Genomic DNA, 22060 nt, shown 5'->3' on the forward strand with positions numbered 1-22060 from the left:
TGGTGGAAACACACACTAGTTTTTAAGAATTCGATCTAAAAAAAGAAGAAACAAATTAAGCCTTAGTTGCTCCTAATAAAGACTCATACTTACTCACTCACAAACATACTCTTACCTCTGAAAATATCGGAATGTTGAGAAAATGTAGTATCTCGGCTTTGGCTGACTCATATTCATTGATAACTCTGAGTAGAACCAGATCTGCCATTCGTCTATTTAAAGACAGTGAGCCTTAAAATAAAAGCAAGTTTATTGGTGGGGCTTGGGATTTATACCTGATGTATGTCATAGCAATAGTTTATTGGCTGATAGCTGATACCAACATTTGTTGCTTTTTAGGGTTCCGTAGCCAAATGGCAAAAAACGGAACCCTTATGTGTTCGTCATGTCTGTCTGTCCGTCCCATACGAGTGGGGTATCTGTGAATAGGTCTTCAAAAATGATATTGAGGTTTCTAATATCATTTTTTTCTAAACTGCGACGAGCACGAGCGACACTTCCAAAGTGGTAAAATGTGCCCCTTTGCCGTAAAATGAGAATGATAAAACTAAAATAAATATATGACGTACATTACTGCAAACTTCCACCTTTTGGTGAGAACGCGATCTAGTAAGTAGTTTTTTTTTCAATACGTCATAAATCTAAAGCGCAATTTACTAAAATGTGTTTAAATTTTCAAAGTAAAATAACTATACCAAGCGGGCTATCACAATATGGAAGGGCTGTATCTGAACAATCTAAAACAGTTTTTATTTATTTTTATGCATAATAGTTTTTGATTTATCGTGTAAAATGTCGAAAAAATACCCGAGTACCTACGGAACCCTCGGTGCGCGAGTCCAACTCGTACTTGGCCAGTTTTTTCTTTTGTATTACGAAACCCTCGGTGCGCAATTCTGACTCGCACTTGATTGGTTATTTATGTTTATTGAAATCGATGCCTTGGTTCCTTATATAATAAATTCTACCACTCACTGACCACTCCCAAAATAAAGCTACGCCAAAACCAAACCCATTTATGATGGCCACGACTGTATGCGGTTTGTCCTGTAATGTGCAATAAGCTTTATAAGATAGATACTATGCGACGTATTTTATGCATCGTTAGCGCACAAGCATAAAAGACATACCTACATAATAATTAAGTAAATTGATAAATCCCGGATCAGATGTCAGTTCTAGAGATTTTCAATAAACAAACACTATAATATTTTAATCATGCACATACCTATGAGTAATGAATAACTATTAATCTATTGGGCAAAACATCACGATCCCGTTAAAGGGTTGTAGCCTGTAGGGCAGGTCAATTAATATACTATCATTATCATCACCATGATCAACTCATCGCTGCACCGGTTCACTACCGATCACGGGTCTCCTCTAAAATGAGAAGGGTTATAGTTCACGTAGTCCCAGTGCGGGTTGGCAGACTTCACACACCTTTGACAACATCATGAGGAACTCTCAGGCATGCAGATCTCCTTACGGTTCCTTCACAATTACGAGTAGGTAAAGCAAGTGATATTTAATTGCTTCAAATTAACAGAACTCCGAAACGTTAGAGGTGCGTGCCCGAGAGCAAATCCCCGAGGAGGTTCATTTCTTAACGACTTTTATAGGCTATCATAGATATACTATCAAATGAACCTTATATATAATATATACTTATATATTATATACCTTTGACGCTAAAAAGACGCGGATTTACTTTTTAACCCCCGACCCAAAAAGAGGGGTGTTATAAGTTTGAAGATGCCACAGACAGATACACAGATACACAGACACACAGATACACAATCTGTGTGTCTGTGTATCTGTGTATCTGTCTGTGGCATCATAGCGCCTAAACGAATGAACCGATTTTAATTTACTTTTTTTTTGTTTGAAAGGTGGCTTGATCGAGAGTGTTCTTAGCTATAATCCAAAAAAATTGGTTCAGCCGTTTAAAAGTTATCAGCTCTTTTCTAGTTTTCTTGTAGAGAAGAAGGTTTGATAACCCTTAGGTTCATAATATTCAAGTGTCAATTGACAAATGTCAAGCTGTCAAGATGGACTTTGCCTAGATATACCTACATAATTATTTATTTGAAAATGATGTTTTGGAAAACTCAGATACTTTGGATCGTAGGCGCGGAATAGTTCAAGAAAATCGGTTCAGCCGTTTGAAAGTTATCAGCTCTTTTCTAATTACTGTAACCTTCACTTGTCGGGGGTGTTGAAAATTTTTAATTTACACTTGTTATAGGCTTATATTATTTAGGGTTGCGCTTGACTTCAATCACACCAAACGGAAGATGATGCAGCCTAAGGCATATGAATTAAGCCAGCTTTAATTCGTTTGCCTGACGTGCAGATGATTATAGGTACGATCTCCTGTCAGAGTGAGGAAGTTACAAGCATCTAGTTAGTAGGTAGGTGATGAATAGGTAGGTGTATAGTTTGCGGTATAATTTATTTCACCTTGACAAAAGCATTGCTGGAACAATCTTTAAATGAATCAATGAAACGCATCCGTTGTATCGAAATAATTAAAAACAATACTTTTTGTGACACACCCGATCCTTTTGTTGTTTCAATTATTAATTAGCGGAGCACCCTGACTTCGCACGGGTGCAGTTTAGTGTCAGTAGGCTTAGTTTGTTATGTTATATATTTCAAAAGAATTTAAGATAGAATTCATAAAACAGCTGACATCATGAACAATTATCGTCATATTTCAACCAATTAACACAAAACAATAATTCTTAACTCATTTGTTTTATTTTAATCGTGCAGTAATCTAAATAAAACTTACCTATTTTTGAGGTCCATCCATAAACTCAATCAGAAAATTGAGCCATTAAAATTAATTAGATGTGCAAAGAGGTCAAGAATTCGATTCCTGTCGTCCGCTTCACCAAATTGAGACATAATTATGCATTTAGAACAAGTTAATTGGACCTTGTACCAATAAAAATTGTCCTGATAAAAAGATGAAGGCTAACATCTAGTCGGCCGGGGCTAATATTGAAAATGGCTGGACTAATTTTAAAGGTAGAGTTACAGAGGACTACAAGGTGGGATTGCTAGGCTATTTTTTATAACGGGGAACCGAACGGTACTATCGGGATTTTTTAACCGACTTCCAAAAAAGGAGTAGGTTCTCAATTCGTCGGGATCTTTTTTTTTTTATTTTTTTTTTTTTTATGTATGTTCCCCGATTACTCAAAGACCCCTGGACTGATTTGGAAATTTTTTTTTTGTTTGAAAGAGTATACTGTGCAGGTGGTCCCATATAAATTTGGTGAAGATCTGATGAATATCTTCGGAGATGGAGAACAGAACTCCTCAATGGATAAGAGCAAATTGCTCGCGATCACTGTAATAGCTTAGTAAACAGTAGGGTTTTAACTGGGCATAGCATATTATAGTACAGTGGGGCCACTAAAAATTGTGAAATAAAAAATTTTCAGAAGAAAAATAAAACCGACTTCAAAAACCAAAAACACTAAAAAGTAGAAAATAATTTTTGTTTAGCTACACATGTAATGTACCTAGGTATGAAGTCGGGCGAGCTTCACTCTTGGATTTCTAATTTTGTTTTAATATGCTCGCTCGACTTCATACCTAGGTACATTACATGTGTAGCTAAACAAAAATTATTTTCTACTTTTTAGTGTTTTTGGTTTTTGAAGTCGGTTTTATTTTTCTTCTGAAAATTTTTTATTAATCCTAAATCCATGCGAACTAAGTCCTACATATTACATATGTATCTATAAGTAACGGGATACGAAGGATTAATTAGAGATCTAGACTTTCAAACGCAAATGGCTAACCAACATGACCCTAATTTTTAGCTGAAAATTGCTTTGTTACAGTTGCTCTGCGATACTACATCTATACGTATAATTGTATAGTCGGATGGCATTTGTTTTTGAACTGCATTTCGTTTCTAGACGCCTAGTTTTTACATTATGTAAAGACCTTGAGCTTTAAAAATACCTATCTTACAATAAATGGTAAGGTCACAAGTGTATGCCAGTGTCGTATTTAGGCAAATTTTATGTAATAGCTCATTATATACGACGAATATAATGAATAAGAGCAATCGCCGAGTTTTTTGCTTGCTTCTCGGTAGGAAAGGGTACCGAACCAGGGTTGATGCATTTCACGATACAGAAATACTTGCCATGCGGAGATGCAGGCGGCCATGCAAATAAAAATTAAAATGTACACAATGTTCTATTTTGTACGATGGTACTGAATCCTTCGTGTGTGAGTTGGACTCGCACTTGACTAGATTTTCTTTCTCAAAATAAGTAAGCACAGTGCGCTACTGCCACATGTTTTCAGATTTACGTAACCGAAATCCATTGATTTTCTTTGTAGTCCTCTATAGGACGTGCTATGTCATCGGCGTTATTTATTATTATCTATATCTATTATCATTTTAGGTAGACAGTTATCGTATATTATCAATGAACTGACTTAAAAAATTATCTTTCAGATCTGGATAGAGTACGAGAGAGATAAATTATCAAGAACATTGAGCGTGACAACAAAGAGGATCCCATGTGATTGGACAATGTAATCACGAGTCAATGTGAAAAACAGTATTGCGTTTAATGGGAGTTAAATAAGGGACGATAAAAGAGGCAGCCATGCTGTCCTACATGGTGCCAGTGGAGGAGAAACCTCCACCAGTGCCGGGGAAAGGCCGCCTCGCTTTGGAACTAGTCGCAAGCCCTGGAAGCCCAGAGTCCGCAGCCAGACGAACTCGCACCAACATTTCCAAAGACTCCTCGACGAGCTCGTTTGCCAGTGACCTGACATTCTCCTCTTCCACGCCTACTGGAGCGCACGAGAAACCAAGACACAAGCTACTGAGCAACGGTAGCAAACACACTTCTTTAAAGAGGTAAGTGTTGAATATTCATTATTATTATATTATATTACTAGCCGATGCCCGCGATTTCGCCCGCGTGGATATAGGTTTTTCGCAATTCCGTGGGAACTCTTTGATTTTCTGTGATAAAAAGTAGCCTATGTGCTAATCCAGGATATTATCTATCTCCATTCCACAGCCAAATCCGTCTAGTAGTTTTTGCGTGAAGGAGTAACAAACATACACACACACACACATACACATACATACCCACAAACTTTCGCCTTTATACTTAAATTAGTTGGATAGTGTGATTATTTTGGTTTTTGGCGTTGGTAGTCCCTAATCAGCAGCACTTCACCATTGCCACGTGAATATTAAAGTTGGGATGATCTTAACATTTTAAGAGTGTACATTGACTGTACCTACATAATTATGTTAGAGTCCACGCTACCCGTGACCAAGCTTTTCCTAAGTATACCTATTAATAATATGCTTTTTACAGATAGGTACGCAGGTATACTATTAATTTTAAAAACTGTAAAGTGGATCACTTTTTTCACTTTTTCATATAGTTTTGTTTCCAAATTTATTTGTTAAAATTTATTTACATAAGTAACAAATATTTACAGTAAATAAGTTACTAGGTGTTGCCCGCGTCTTGGTCCGCGTGGATTTAGGTTTGAAAAATCCCGTGGGAACTCTTAGATTTTATGGGATAAAAAGTTGTTGAAAATGTCACTCTCCGGGTCTTAGCTATAGTTATGCAAAAATCACTTCTATCCGTTGCTTCGTTGCGAGTTGCGACGTGATCGAAGGACAAACCAATGAACAAACACACTTTGGCGTTTATAATATGGGTAGTAATATGCACAGTGTGCAGGTAACATTCAAAGGTTTGCTTAGAAAGAACTACTAAATACTACAACAAATAAATAAAATAAATACATTCATTTGTGAAAATTCATGTAACAGACATAGTAGGTATAGTATCAATATTATAGGAAAATACCGTTGGAATTACTGTGTAGTATTTTTTATTTAATAAATCGTTGAAACCCGTAGATAATATAATATCATTGCATTGTTAGTCAAACACTAGCAACGTTTTGTCCTATGATTGTACACCGTCTCTAGGGAACTCTCTAATAACGCAACACAAACCTAACATTCTACCTGAATTAGATATTTATCTTGTATTTAGTAGGAATATAATTTATTATACGTAAATACTACAGGAAAATAACATATTTTGGAGGCAAAATATGTACATCAATGAAACTTCATCTTGGCACTAGAAATTAAAATCAGCTGAGTCCTACAAAATGCCCTAATAGCTCGGGCTCTAATGAATTTTAATTCGTTCAAGCCCTACATACTACTGTGATGCATGAATTTTAGTTAGAAAATGAGCTTACTAGAAAGAGATTTAAAGCTTGAATTCATTGGCTCCGTGCCAATGCAGAACTACATACCTTAGGTGGTTAATATGACGTAATTGGAATAGGTATGTCAGGGACTCAATTAAGACAGTGGCCCAGTTCCGAAAGTCTTTTACATCTTCTGGGGCATCGGACAAGGTTTGTAGAAAAAGTATCAACACTATAATGCAACGAATTTTGATCAGTTACACGTTGCTCTACTTACCTAGTAAGTACACATTAATATAACTAGGTACTAGGTAGGTACCTATCTGTGTCCCTACAGTCAGAGTCAGTGCAACCTCATGTCATATCATAGGAGAACGTAGCGCGTAGGTATGTCAAGTATGGAGAACTCTCAAGCATGCAGCTTCCTTCACCGTTTAACTTATGATATTTGTTCAAAACGCGTATAGTTCTCAAAAATTCGAAGTGCGCGCGAGAGACTGACGTCTTAAAACCACTAGGCTATCACCATTATGTTCCAAAGTTGATTTCAATGTGTTTTTTTCAGCATCTTGATTTTTTTTCGAATTTTATTAGTCTACTAGCCGATGCCCGCGACTTCGCCCGCGTGGATTTAGGTTTTTCGAAATCCCGTGGGAACTCTTTGATTTTCCGGGATAAAAAGTAGCCTATGTGCTAATACAGGATATTATCTATCTCCATTCTAAATTTCAGCCAAATCCGTCTAGTAGTTTTTGCGTGAAGGAGTAAGAAACATACACACACACACACACACACACACACACACACACATACAAACTTTCGCCTTTATAATATTAGTGTGAAACTCTACCTACAGAATAGGTAACCCTTGCGAAGCTGGGGAGAGTCAGCTATCTAGATACATAATAAACAAGACTGAACAATTAAAACAAACGTGCGAGATTAAAACGTTTAATTAGCAAGGTGTCAATATCTGATAGCAAGAAACAGGTCAAAGCCCCTCTCACACATAGTTCTTGTTGTCCCATGCATTCGGAAGCCGTGGTGGAATCTTCGTAATCCAAGATGTATAGATCTCTAGCTGGCAATCTGGCCTGGAAAATAAGCCTAGATAAATTGCAAGAAGTTCATGTGAGGTCATAAATGACGGTAAACCACAAAGTTACGTCGATAGCAGCTGCCTCAACATCGACTTGCTGTCCTTGGACTAGAGCTTACTCGGGGTCTTCTAAGGTCAGATATCATAAGCTCCGTTCTGAGATTGGCCGAATTTGAGAATATACCGGAAAGCGAATTAATAAATGTAGTGCGAATATTATGTCTTTGCCTTAAAATGTTTATTAGGGTTCATAAACGAAGGGTATCAACGGAGCCCTATTAATAAGCCTCCGCTGTCCGTCTATCCTTATGTCTGTACATCCGTCCATCCGTCTGTCTGTCAGAGTGCTGTACCTCGTGAACTGTAATAGGAAGAGAGTTCAAATTTTCACAGTAGGTATATGTATTTCTATTGCTGCTATGACAAAAAATAATAAAAATTCAAAACTACCACCATGAAAATTAAAAATAAATAAAAAGAGTTATTTCTTGTACCATGGTACAAGAAATAACTGGTAAATAACTGGTGGTAAAGAAATAACGTTAAGTACGGAACCCTTCGTGCGAGTCCGACTCGCACTTAACCGACTTCTTTTATTGATTTATATATCAACAATAATATTACAGACTTAATATTTAAAATGTAATAACATAGCCATTTTTACAATAGATTATAAGTACCTTCATGATATTGCTGAAATGATGATACATTACGCACTGTAGGTATAAAGTCCGTAAGTGCTTTTTAATTGAATTAAAGCTTTTAGTACCTACCGCGTGCCCCGATAACTCAATGAATAGCTTTATACATAAATTTCAATTCAATAATGTAGGTATCTATAAAAATTAATAGACTTACCCATGCCTTGCCATAAAAAAATCAAGGGTTGAACGCGTTTTTATTTTTTAAACGTGATACCCCATGATTTCCCATACAAAAACTGTCAAAACGTCAATTAGGTATTTAGTCTTGTTTCACTTTTGTGAAAAGTATTATTAGCAGAATGAATTGATTTTATGAGAAAAGAAATAATCTAATAGTGTCTTAAAACATGAATGACTTGTGACTCATTTAATAGACTTTACAATTATATTGACTGATTCGTAAATGTAAATCTATACTAATAAATAAAATTGGAGTGTCTGTCTGTAATTTCGAAATAACTACCTCATATTAAGCTCATATGGTTATTTGAACGATACCATAACTGAATCACACGTTTTTTAAATTTTTGTCTGTCTGTCTGTCTGTCTGTCTGTCTGTCTGTCTGTTTGAAAAGGCTAATCTTTGGAACGGCTGAACCGATGTTGACGGGACTTTCACAGGCAAGTAGAGGATTGACCAGGGCGTAAAATAGGCTACTTTTTTAACCGACTTTCAAAAAGGGAGTTGTGTTTTTCTACCTATGTACACCGAAATCTCCGAGATTTCTGAACCGATTTGCGTCATTTCTTTTTTAATCGATAGAGGAACTTTGCGACATTGTTTCATAAAAAATTTGGAGTCCAACTCCTCAATCCTGATGCTGCACGGGATCTGACCAATCCACGCGGGCGAAGCTGCGGGCATCAGCTAGTACGAAATATATTTCGTTCCAGATACCTTTTAGATACAACGAATTAATTTTTAAACCCTAATTTGAAATGAGGGGTGTTAGAAGTTTGAACCCTTTGTCAGCCTGCCTGTCTGTTATGATATCATAGCGCTCGATTAGAAGTACGTATTTGAATGCCGTGTTTTTTTTCTTATAAGTGTTCGAGACTGGGTTTGATTGGCATAGTTCTGAATTAAGTATGACCGATTAAAATCTGTCCAGCCATTTAGAGATTTTCAGCTATTTGTTGTTAAGATTAGAAAGAACAAGGTCAAACATAAAACTAAAGAAACATTTTTAAAAATTGCGACTGTAAACCCTGTGATACAGATCAGTAAAGATTTATGGGAAGTAGTTAACCGAGGCGTCGTAAACAAAACGATGAATTAATTGTGTACTAGTGACTGACATCGGTTTCGCACGCACATCAAACTAGACACATACTCAAAGTAACCTTAGTTATTAAGAGTGCTCTCCATGGTCGCTCCAAATCGGACATGAGAGCGTGATTTTGCAATCAACATTTAAGGGCGATACTCCAAATCCGAACTCCAAAACCGATTTTTGAGTAACATCGGTGCCAATTAAATAGCCGTAGGTGCCGACGTGGAGTTACAATACTATGAACAGTAGACTGTTCTCGCGACTTGGCACCAGCTCCAAAAATTAACACTATAAGTAGTAGCTACTTACTTACTTCGGATATAATTGATTATCTCATTTATTTTATTTTATTAACAAACTTATAACTGTTTCTAAAATCTGAAAAAAAATGTTTCTGTGTCTGAAATCCCTATATAGTAAGGCTTTTCGGATATTCAAATCATTTGTAACACACACTTGTTCACTTGTACACTTTTGCTTGTAAATAATTATTATGGATTGAAATCGTGTTGTTTATTTGCACACGTACAGCCAGACAAACGCGGCGAGGGGAACTTGGTTTTATATGTAGTGATTGAAATGTTGATAGTATTCTATTACGATGTCAAAGTCGCGGGCATCTGTTTGTCAGTTGTCTTTGATAAAAATGATCACAAACTTGGCGGCGAGCCATCCGATAATGCCTGTTGATGTTATGGGCACCGGTTTCAATGATTTCTGTGATTCCGATTTTCCCATGACATGTGGCAAAACAGCCGCCGTCTCCTGACGAACCGCATCCGCCTCCCTTTGCGCTATTCTGTAAGAAATACAAAAATAGCTTAAGGTAGGTATACCGTTTATAATTAGAACAATCAATACTCGATAGAACCTGACGTCCACGCGTTGAAAAGGTGAACATTAAAGGTATTGACAGTAGTATAAATAGAAATAGGTACACTGGTATATATAGAAATATTTTTTATCCAGTTAAACTTTTACAAGCACTTTAAATTGTCAAATGCATCTACCACTGGTTCCGAATGCCTTTCCCACCGAGAAGAACCTGCAAGAAACTCGGCGGTTGCCTTTTTCAGAGATTTGATATACAATATTATGGCGTTCTTATTATACAAGGCGTTACATAATCTCATTTCGATTTGCGGCTGTTATCAGGAGGACCGAAACGTAAATGTACCAAAAAATAATGAGCCTCGTAGCTTAGTACCCTTTGGAGATATGAGATAGATTTTCAGATGGATGATTGATAAAAACTTTAAAGTGACAACCCTGCAGAAACTTCTGTAAACTCGAAGGACCGTTTACGTTTGTCAAGTAGAGACAACGAAATAATGTATGGCACTAACATGATATGGTTTATCAAACACGCTGAAGGTATATCGTCGAAATTTGTTCACTATAAGGCCAGCAAATTATTGAAGTTAAAAAACAATTTTTTAATCTCATGGGTAGTTCATTACCTCAATGTTATTTTTTATTGTTTAATAAAATACTTATGTTATGCAGGTAAATAAACTTTTTCTCAAGCCGTCTAATTGGTTGGCAAGAAATAATTTAGTAGACACGTATGACCTAAATCTATATACCTACTAATAAATAAAATTGAAGTATCTGTCTGTAATTTCGAAATAACTACGTCATATTAAGTTCATAATGGTTATTTGAACTGTACCAATAACTGAGTCACAAGTTTTTAAAACTTTTGTCTGTCTGTCCGTCTGTTTGAACGGGCTAATCGTCGGAATGGCTGAACCTATTTTGATGGGACTTTCACAGACAAGTAGAGTTAGCCCAGGAGTAACATAGGCTACTTTTTAACCGACTTTTTAACCGAGGAGTTGTTTTTCTACCTATGTACACTATATCCGAGTTTTCTGAATCGATTTGCGTAAATTTTTTTGAATTGATAGGGAAACTTTGCTACATTCTTCCATAAAACTTGGATTCTAACTCCTCAATGAGACACAGTTTTCATTTCATCAGGAGGCAGGGCCTCACACTAATTTGTAAACACTGTTTTGTCGAGATAATAAAGATTTATTTATTTATTTAATCCTGATCCACGTGGGTGAAGCTGTGGATATCATCTAGTATAAAATAACGCGCTAGCTTCAGAAAGCTTTTAGGCAAGTATAGGTTTAGTGAACTGATCTTTACTTTGCAGGTGCTCTTATGATTCGGCAACTTTTGTTTTTATCGTGGTTATTAATTAAATTAGTCAAAGATGTATTGCAACTACATGCGAAATTTCGTCCACCAGATATATTCAAGGTTTATTAATGTAAATAAAATCCACTCAATTTTATGACAATTTTATTAGTCATGGGCGAAGCTGCGTAGCTAGGCGGCTGTCGTAATATTTGACATTGGTTCCGAGCGAAACTGCTTTATGTGATTATAATTTCCGTGGCACATTATATTTTCTCTGACGCAGTGGTTTTATAGTTTAGTAGACTATATAGACCTATTAACAGGGCTCTCTCCATCACTCGTTTCATACAATCGTAGTTCCAATTTCATTTGAATATTAAGCAACCAAAGTCCATGAAATTTTGCAGACATGTTCTAGAAACTAATATCTGTGTCTGTGGTGTTTTAGATTTTTCTAAAAATATGTGGTTTTAAAATTACAGGGGCTCAAAGATTTGTATGAAAATTTTAAAGACCGCGTAACTTTGAAACCGAATATTTTAACAGAAATCTGGAAAACCACAGACATAGATATTAGTTTCTAGAATATGTCTGCAAAATTTCATGCACTTTGGTTGCTTAGTATTCAAATGAAATTGGAACTACGATTGTATGAAACGAGTGGAAACGAGTGACGGAGAGAGCCCTCTTAATACCCAAATATCAAAACTATAGGTGCTCTCGCACGCGCAGTCAACGCACGTCGGTAGCGCTGTAAACTGCATTGCAAAATGCAAGCGTAAGGTAAAATACACTTTGAATGCGAATTTGTACGTATGAATAAATACTGATCGTACGAAGTATGTGCGGACACTTTGTACGTTTTCCTCTGTCAAAAAGACAATGTCCCGTTTATACTTTTTATTTCGAAGTCCTTTTTGATGCATGACGAATAATAAAATTAATCTGTATTTTTTATGTAAGTAATTCTCTTCTTTAATCACACTTTGGATTGTTTGATCGTGCGAGCGACGTAACAAGTCAAGAAGACGCATCCAAAAAGCGGACGGCCTCGGTTGCACTCAATTTGCATGTGGTTTCGTACGGAATCCGTACGTGTGAAGTGTGATTGTACAATCAGACGAACGATCCTAATCCTTCAGCTGCTATAATAGGAGGTTCAGACTGGATGCGAGTTATTCGTACCTACGTACGATTAACTCCCATCAGGTGTATGCGTAAATGTAATCCCAAAGTAATTGAGGCATCGGGATCATTCGCGCCGCATTTCGGAAGTGTTCGCACGATCGAATTTCGTACGAAAGTAATGCAAAGTGGACGTGGCCCGAAGTTTACTGTGCATTTTGTTGCGCCGGACATGCTACAGCTGTATGTGAGAATGTCACTTTGTACTAATGAAAAAATAAGAAAATAATCTGACAAAGAATTTACATTCTCCCGTCCGTTTACTCGTATTGCAAAGTACTTAACTATATAAATGTAGCTACCTTGCTTTGTAAGGATTACGTACGCTATTTAAAGCGTGCCTGTACCTAATCCTCTTTCGTCGTTGCATGTGAAACCTACAAGTGGTTGTTATATACAATGTCACATAAATATACATAATAATATGTAGAAAATTACGCATATTATGCATACTCTAAATATTATTTTTAACCCCCGACCCAAAAAGAGGGGTGTTATAAGTTTAACGTGTGTATCTGTGTATCTGTCTGTGGCATCGTAGCTCCTAAACTAATGAACCGATTTTAATGTAGTTTTTTTTGTTTGAAAGGTGGCTTAATCGAGAGGGTTCTTAGCTATAATCCAAGAAAATCGGTTCAGCTGTTTGAAAGTTATCATCTATTTTCTAGTTATTGTAACTTTTTTCACTTGTCGGGGGTGTTATAAATTTTTAATTTACACTTGTTACGGAAGGCGTTTATCGTTTGTACACATTTAGTAAGTTACCACTTTTAAAGGAATCTAATTTAACAAGGGCAAGCAACTCGCCGTTAAAATTGATCGCCGCGACCATTTCGAATTTTTACTATTGTTGTTATAGCGGCATTAGATATACACGCTCTATGAAATTTCAACTCTCTACATATTACGATTCACGAGATACAGCCCGCTGACGGACAGACTGACGGACGCACAGCGGGAGCTGTTGGTAAAATGGTCACTTGGCACCCTTCGGTTACGGTACCCTAAAAATGACTGCTATCATGCCGAACCGCCCTAGTGTGTTCTAAAATCATACTGGCATATTATCAGGGTAAATATAGCTCAAACCGATGAGTTTAGAAACTGGAAATTTTGCAATTTTGCCCGTAGTTTAGATACGACCTAGATGTAACCTAGCCCTCATTAAAAAATAATTTCTGAGAGTTCTCTATAATTTTCTCTAAGGTGTGTGAAGTTTGCCTATCCGCACTTGATAGCATGGCTGAATAATGGCCTAAATCCTTCTCATTCTAAGAAGAAACTTGTGCTCAGTAGTTGGCTGGCAATGGGTTGAGTTATTCATTGATCATGATTTTGACTACTAGGTATCGCAAAAATAAGTTTCGTACTTATTTTAGTGATGTAGGGGACTACACTAACGGCAGGGAAATCTTACCCTCGTAAACTTTCGCAACTAAGTATTCGTAATTTCATCTCCTTGCTCAGTTCGCACCCTATGTTCTACTCTGACTCTGCAAATTCGCGCTCTTTACTCGTATTTCCACGCTTGTCCGATGAATCCTACTAATACGAGATTGTAAACGCGAATATGAGAATATTTGTTACTCTTTCACGCAAAAACTACTGCACGGATTTGGCTAAAATTTGAAACGGAGATAGATTATATCCTGACTTAACAGGAAAGCTACTTTTTATCCCGGAAAATCAATGAGTTCTCAACAAAGTCGCGGGCATCAGCTAGTCACATATAATTCACATAATAAACAAGGAATAAAAGAAACTTGCTTTCTTTCATCCAGCAACCAGCTCCATCGCTCGGCCCATTGCATCTTACAGTTTTCCACCTTCTTCCATTGCGCGCGCATTTGAAATGCCTCCGTGTTTGGGTCATATCTTGTCACGGTCAATTCTTTCGCCATTACTAGTGACAACAAAAGAAATAGGCCCATTAGAGTCTAGTAGGTGGGTATAGTAGCGACCCCCGCTCCCGTGGGAATTGTGACGATTTCGAAAAATCTGATCTAAAGGGATTTCTGTGTATTTCACCTTTATAAATCCCCAAGGGTTTGGAGTATGGACTGAGGAGTGGAGCCAGTGAGTCAGGACTTTTTAGGGATCCTTAGTAAACAAGGACAGGTAGAGGATAGCTTATGTCTTGAATGCGGATATCTGGCTTTTTATTACGGAAAATCGCGGCCATCATCTAGTTAAAGTATAATACACATGCTCTTAAGGCGTCTAAAAGACTCTCCTTCATGATTACCTTCTATTTATACCAGTTACGAGAGAAACAATGCACTGAATTATTTATACATGTATTCACAATGAATGTATTACTCATAAGAATAAACAGAAGCACTTATGGAATATTGACAGACAAAATAATGAATATGTAGATTCGACTTATTTTGGAATGACAATGGAAGAAAAACTCTTTATGGATTTCTATAATTTTAGGAATTACCTGCCTATTAAGATGATTTTAATATACAAAAAGTCTGATCCACTGACTGACTATCAAAGCCCAGCTCAAGCCTTTGTAATGAGGTTCCCACTTCCCTTTATAAGAATAGAAATTAAGTTTTTAAGATGGGACAGCATATAAAAGCCTAAATAAAAAATAAAAAATAAAATGGGACAAAAATTGCAATATATAAAATACTGGTTTATGTAGGCATGCTAAGAGCACCAAAATATGGTCACTAGCTATGAGCCTCATAAGAAAGCTCAGAGTTCCTCGGCGGACGATGGCGAGAGCTATACCTATCCTTGGAGTTTCTCTATCAATCTTGGAGTGATCAAATCAGAAATCAGGGGATCCATAGGAGTACCAAAGTAACTGACATAGTTCAATGCGTTGAGTAGAGCCACAAAGCACATAGTTCGAAAAATTGAGATATTGGCCTCCCAAGGTGCTAATGGTGACCTCGTACCGGAAAGCGTAGTGTTGGAACCCCATTAAATAGGCACACAACATCAAACAAGTCGCAGGGAGCCGTTGGATTCAGGCACCACGGCGCAGGACCGTGTCGTGTAGAAGACCCTACAAGAGATCTATGTCCAGCGGTGGACTTAATAATGATGATAATAATGCTAAGAGCATATAATACAGGATTGTTTTTTTAAAAAGTTTACAATATATTTCAAATAAAACATCTGACTGACGCTAGAGGTCAACGAATGTTCCGTAAATAGGTCACTCAAAGTCAATGACGCGTCATTGGTTGGGCATTGATCCGAGTTTTGCACGTTATATAATGCGGGTTTGAAAAATACCAAATCACTAAAACTACAAGATAAGGCATATGGTTATTGGCAATAAGGCGTATAAGCGTTCTGTTACACCCTGTATGAGCAATGGATTTGTTCCAAGGTATTTCTATGAATTTTATTGAATAGATCACCAGGGGATCTAGCAATCAGTTACGGCCAAGTGGGGCGAACACAACAAAGAATATTAAGCAGCTTCCGACCGATACGGAAATGCAATAAGTACAAAACTTTAGGCGCCACGCCGCGTGCACTACCTTATAAAATCAAAGTGGGTCGATTAGAAAGTATTCGATTAATAACAGTTGCATTTCAAATGGAGCTCACCTCTATGTAGTAGAAATTAATTTCTTATTGTTAAGGGTTTGGACGATGGCATAAAATATAATCAAAAACCAGTCAAGTGCCTTCATGTCCTGAACAAAGGGGGTTCGTACCATCGCACGAGATATAATTAATTGTAATTTTTAATTTATTTTTAAACTTGCATATAGATTTTTTTTATTTGTTGTTATAACGACTAGAAATAGACACTCGGTGAAAATTTCACCTCTCTACTGTTAAGCCGGCTCTACCTTCTCACGTGATTCTTTCACGCCGTGAATGTATGCCGCGATCCACGCGTGAACTGTGTCCCTCCACACTCGCAAATCTTCAGTCTTGTTCGTGACTATGGACGAAATCCTTTGTCGCGGACCAAAAACCGACACTGATCGGGGATAGGCCCGAAGCGCGAACGCGAAGGCATGAACAACATCTACACTCGTAATTCGCAGTTGTCGCGGGCTTTCGCGGCCGTTCGCGCCGCGAGTGTAGAGCCCACTTTACGGTTGTCCGTTTGTCTGTCAGCAGGTTGTGTACGGACGGACAGACGGATAGCCAGTGGAGGTTTAGTAATAGGATCCCGTTGGCAACCTTCGGAGGGCGCACTATCCCGCACCGGGTTATCGCGGAGGTTGTACTCATTGATTTTAGAAGAGAGCCCAAGAGAGAGCGATTTGCTTATTCTGAGGTTGTACGGGTCGCTAGTACGGGTGTTTTGCCATCTCAACCTGTCGTCGTGTACTTATATATCACTAGCCAGTAGCCACTATCATACTACGGACAAAAACTGCCAAAAATAAAATTGAAATCATCCTGCAACCTGCAATAAGAAACACCTTTTGAAAACAAGCTTTAAATATCTCCCAAAAAACAAAGTAATTTAAATTTACTTGTATAATAATTCACTCCGAGAAATGTCTTGAATGTCAGAAAAATCAAAGAAGCATATAAACATTTGCCAAAAATGTCACAAAATCTTCGTCACTTTGTTTACGGCACTGACCTCTACTAATACAAGACGTAGGCATGATGGAGCTGCGCTTGCCGACTTGTTTTTAAAGTAACTTGATTTTCGCAATTTTGGCGCTGATATCACCAGTGAGCGTCATGTAGGGTACTTGGCACCATAAAATATGTTAGTGATGAGACATCTGTCACCATATCACAACACGAGGACCATTTGACTCAGCATCACCATCATTATGAACAATTATGAAATGCCGGCTCACTCAGAGCAGAGAGTTAGTTTTCATTTTTTACGCACTATATAATATTATGGTACTCGTATATCAATGTACCTACCTAAGTCACCATTAAAGTTAACTCTTTTTGATCCTTTTGTAATCAATAGCCTCAATTTGAAGCCTCAATCGCTCAACCGGTAAAGGAGTGGACTGAAAACCGAAAGGTCGACGGTTCAAACCCCGCCCGTTGCACTATTGTCGTACCTACTCTTAGCACAAGCCTGACGCTTAGTTGGAGAGGAAAGGGGAATATTAGTCATTTAACATGGCTAATATTCTTTATAAAAAATAAAAAAAAGTTTTTAGTCTTGAATATAATATATATTAGTACATATACACACTATTCATACTAATATTATAAATGCGAAAGTCTGTCTGTCTGTCTGTCTGCTACCTCTTCACGGCCCAACGGTTTAACCGATTCTGACGAAATACTGAGGTAGCTTGCGTCCCTGTAATTGACATAGGCATTTTATCCCGGAAAATCAAACAGTTCCCACTAGATCTTTAAAAACCTAAATCCACGCGGATGAAGTCGCGGGCTTCCTCTAGTATATATATATATATAGTGTGCATAATATGTGGAGCTAAATATTATAATCTTTAAGATGTGAGAAGTCTGTCAATCCACACTTGGCCGTCCGCGTCGTGGTGGACTATGACCAAACCCTTCTCATACTGCGATGAGACCCGTCCTCAGTAGTGAGCCGGCGATGGGTTGATCATGATGAACCATTATGACCGGTTTACAAAGAACTACTATTATACCGTCACGGGCCTCTACGTGCTTGTACACTAGTCTACGGTACATTTTTAACAGGGCTCTCTCCGTCACTCGTTTCATACAATCGTAGTTCCAATTTCATTTGAATATTAAGTAACCAAAGTCCGTGAAATTTTGCAGACATATTCTAGAAACTAATATCTGTGTCTGTGGTGTTTTAGATTTTTCTAAAAATATGTAGTTTCAAAATTACAGGTGCTCAAAGATTTGTATGAATTTTTTTAAGACCGCGAAACTTTGAAACCGAATATTTTAACAGAAATCTGGAAAACCACAGACATAGATATTAGTTTCTAGAATATGTCTGCAAAATTTCATGAACTTTGGTTACTTAATATTCAAATGAAATTGGAACTACGATTGTATGAAACGAGTGACGGAGAGAGCACTCTTAAGCGGCGTCAGTTCTGTAATAGTTCTTGTTCCGCTTCAAGTTTCAGTTCCGTGACAACAGAAAAATTCTCACGGTATCAATTCCTAGTAAGGTATCAAATTATTTGTGTCTATTAAATTAATTTGACGGTAAGTAAGTAGTGATATGTATTACATCTCCCTACATAATTTTAAAGTTACAAAAGTCTATACGAAAATGTTTTTCCATTATACAAAGGAAATAAAATTCATATGACTCATAGTGATATGAATTTTATCGTTTTTCGATTTAGCGTTGCGTAATAGCGCTGCTAGTAAATAGCGCTATAAGAAAATGGGAAATAATGCGATTAACCTGTTTTTTTCCACATTAATGAAATAAGTGTAGACCGTTTTCCTTTAGTTTGCTTAGAAGATGTATAAATTACAGGGACCTTCTTGGAAAAACCCATTTGCCGGGTACTTAAGGCCTTCTGGAGTTAGGTTTTCACACGTATCATGATTTTCATTGTCAGTTCGCTGTAACAAGGTCGTATGGACCGCATGTATTGCGTAAGATAGGCGTAAGAGCATTGTAGCGAGAAGTTACTCGTTTAACTGAAAGGTAGTAAGGAAACCTAAAGTTAGTCCATCAATTTTAAAATCCGTTGAGTCATATTTGCCATTTTTATGCTCGCAACTCAGTTTTGATCTACATATATTATTTAACAACATTGTAAAACGCGTCCATTATTTATTTTATGAGAAGCAAGCCAACAGCCGCGATAGCCTTTTGTTGAGCATGGGGACAAAACAAGAATAGCAAATCAAAATACCTAACATGAAACGTGAAAGTCGATTAGGCATTTATCAAAGCGTGTGTAAGTGCCCTAAACGTGGCATTAAGGATCGATTAAGGTTTACCTTTGAACTCTTGAGGTTTCAAACACGAACTTTGCTTTTATTATTATATAAGTACTTACCCACCTAGTTGTAGTTGCAAACGTTTCTCGGTTAATTGAGTTTACATAATGCCACGCTGTTGGCTTTGGCTGTGTGTATAAATTACTAACACAGAGAACCTTTTATAAAAGCTATAGTTATAGGTACCTACGTACAAAATATATTGTAGTTAAATGAACCAGAACTTATCATCACACAGAACAAGTGTAAATCAAAAATTTATAACAAACACCCCCGACAAGTGAAGGTTACAGTAACTAGAAAAGAACTGATAACTTTCAAACGGCTGAACAGATTTTCTTGGATTATAGCTAAGAACACGCTCGATCAAGCTACCTTTCAAACAAAAAAAACTAAATTAAAATCGGTTAATTACTTTAGAAGCTACGATGCTACAGACAGATACACAGATAACACGTCAAACTTATAATACTACCCCTCTTTTTGGCTCGGGGGTTAAAAATAGAGTTAAATATTTCGAAGTTAACTATTTATTTGTATGGCTAATACATGATAATCTTGCAGGGTATCGTTCGGGAGCTCCAAAGGGTCGATGGTAGAGACCCTCATCTACGAGAGTCCCCTACAGGAGGAGCCCGAGTGCAGCCCACCTCCGAAGTTTCAAGAAACCGCATTCCCGTATACGCCCGTCGAAGACGAGTACGTTTTGTTCTTTATGAGTATGTTTTATTTATTTTCACTAAAGCGAATTGGCGAATTCTCTTGTTATGTTTTTGTGCTTTCATCAGGTCATCAGCTTGCATCGCGAATCGCGTACAAAGCCTAAGATCTTTAAGCGTACTTTGACTTTGCTCAGATTTAAGACACTGTTAAAACGGGACAGCGTTATATCATTAGGAATCTCTTTTAACTTGTCAAAGTCAAAGTTCACTCTATAGATCTCAGTTGGTCTCTATAGATCTTAGCTTAATTAGGCTGGGTCCATACTGCATATTCATGTTATTATTGCAACTTAGGCGTGAGTCATGGTCTTAAATTAAGGTCTATTTCCAAAACGTAATTGATTATTATTATTAGCAAAATTGTAAAAATTTTGTCGATTTTATGCAATTTAGAGTATTGTGTATAGATTGCAATAAAGCAAGTTAGCTGCGACGGCAATAAAAGATCAAATTTTGCCGTTGCACTATTGTCGTACCCACTCCTAGCACAAGCTTTACACTTAGTTGGAGGGGAAAGGGGAATGTTACTCATGTTTAAAAATGGCTTTAAAAAAAAAATTACGTCGTTTTAAAAATAAATTATTATGGTACCTACGCACTTATTAAACAAAACAATTTCATGTCATTTTTGGTAACTGTAAGTAATTATGCACATGGTAAAAAAAAACAAAAATAATTTACCATAGGTATCCAATTAAAATAATAAAAATCTGAATTTTTTAAGTCCTTGGAATATTTTTTTCTAATAAATTTTTTATCGATTTTTAAATTTATGGCTTGAATTTCTAATTCAAGATAAAACATGCATATTTTTTGCACATATTTGAATATGTTATTGTATTTAAAGTTCTCAAATTATGGACTTTTCTAATTCGCAATATTTTCAACGCTGATATGTGCAATTGTACATAGTATGTATATTTTCTCCCATTTATTTATTTTGCACATTTCACCCTATTTTATTGTATGTATATTGTATATTATTATTATAATAATATTTTATTGTTCGTGTCGACTGAATGTGGACCTAGCCTTAGCTATCTCCTAGTATTAATAGCAAGGAATAAACTACTGCCTAGTACTTAGGTTCTAGATGTGGCATTCCTAAAAATTACCATTAACCATTTGAATGATGCTGTTTGGTCATTTTATTAGTACATTTATTCGATTTTTATTTTTTTGAGAATAGTTCAAAAATTTATTCCGAGGATGTAGGTACATTGAATTATCGGATACCCTAGGTCCATCCATGGAATTTTACCTGGAAAAGCAGAGTTCCCACGAGATTTGTAAAAAATCTAAATCCACGCGGTCGAAATCGCGAGCATACTAGTTATTATTTGGTATTCGACGAATAACAAATAATTGTCGAGTAATGGCGTATACCGAATAATAGCGAGTATTCGCGGCATCTCTAGTATCTACTAATCTGGTTGATGGAATCTACACTGTGAGCTAGACCTCACAGTATGGGAATACGGGTGTTAATTTCTTTTTTAATGAAAGGGGTGACCTTATCCCCTCCTCTTTTCCTCTAAAATGTAGTCAGGCAACGGTCACGAGGTCAGGCTTTGTTACGACGGGGAAATGATTCTTTTTTTAGGTCCAATACAATGACTAGTTCGTGACTGTCGAGCTCGAAATTTCTTATATCTTTTTAGACATAGATGAGACCACTTATGTAGGAGGAATCTAGTGGATGAGGCAATAGTTAATATTATAAATGCGAAAGTGTGTTTGTCTGTCTATCTGTCTGCTAACCTAATCAATATTGTACCAAAAAAATTATGAGCCCCGTAGCGTGCGTTG

At 36.9% G+C, this 22060-nt stretch overlaps 2 protein-coding genes across 6 annotated transcripts in view; one reads left to right on the forward strand and one right to left on the reverse strand.

The window, feature by feature from the left end:
- Positions 1-22060, forward strand: part of LOC123880761 — a 60218-nt gene that overhangs the window by 21012 nt on the left and 17146 nt on the right. For both annotated transcript variants that reach the window (XM_045929060.1, XM_045929059.1), the window contains exons 2-3: positions 4490-4900; positions 20094-20228. In XM_045929060.1, the coding sequence (XP_045785016.1) occupies positions 4644-4900; positions 20094-20228 (392 nt within the window). In that variant the 5' untranslated portion in view covers positions 4490-4643. The remainder of the gene's footprint in view (positions 1-4489; positions 4901-20093; positions 20229-22060) is intronic.
- On the reverse strand, positions 7175-17160 carry LOC123880762. 4 transcript variants are annotated; one of them, XM_045929061.1, is made up of 4 exons: positions 17063-17160; positions 14418-14553; positions 9973-10113; positions 7175-7331 (listed from the first exon to the last, which is right to left on the reverse strand). In XM_045929061.1, exons 2-4 carry the CDS (start codon positions 14549-14551, stop codon positions 7241-7243), a joined length of 366 nt encoding a protein of 121 aa, XP_045785017.1. In that variant the 5' UTR covers positions 14552-14553; positions 17063-17160; the 3' UTR covers positions 7175-7240. The 4 variants fall into 4 exon arrangements, with proteins under 4 accessions (XP_045785017.1, XP_045785018.1, XP_045785020.1 ...); XM_045929062.1 differs by having other exon boundaries at positions 17117-17159; XM_045929064.1 differs by lacking the exon at positions 17063-17160 and adding an exon at positions 16230-16312.

The sequence above is a fragment of the Maniola jurtina genome, chromosome Z (assembly GCF_905333055.1).
Source record: "Maniola jurtina chromosome Z, ilManJurt1.1, whole genome shotgun sequence".
NCBI classification, from domain to species: domain Eukaryota; kingdom Metazoa; phylum Arthropoda; class Insecta; order Lepidoptera; family Nymphalidae; genus Maniola; species Maniola jurtina.

Coding starts and splice junctions, on each gene's coding strand:
- LOC123880762 (XM_045929061.1), bottom strand. CDS start 14,551: ATGGCGAAAGAATTGACCGTGACAAGATATGACCCAAACACGGAGGCA. Junction 10,114..14,417: donor TGGTTGCTGGATGAAAGAAA/GCAAGTTTCTTT, acceptor TATTTCTTACAG/AATAGCGCAAAGGGAGGCGG. Junction 7,332..9,972: donor ATCGGATGGCTCGCCGCCAA/GTTTGTGATCAT, acceptor CTTATTTTCCAG/GCCAGATTGCCAGCTAGAGA.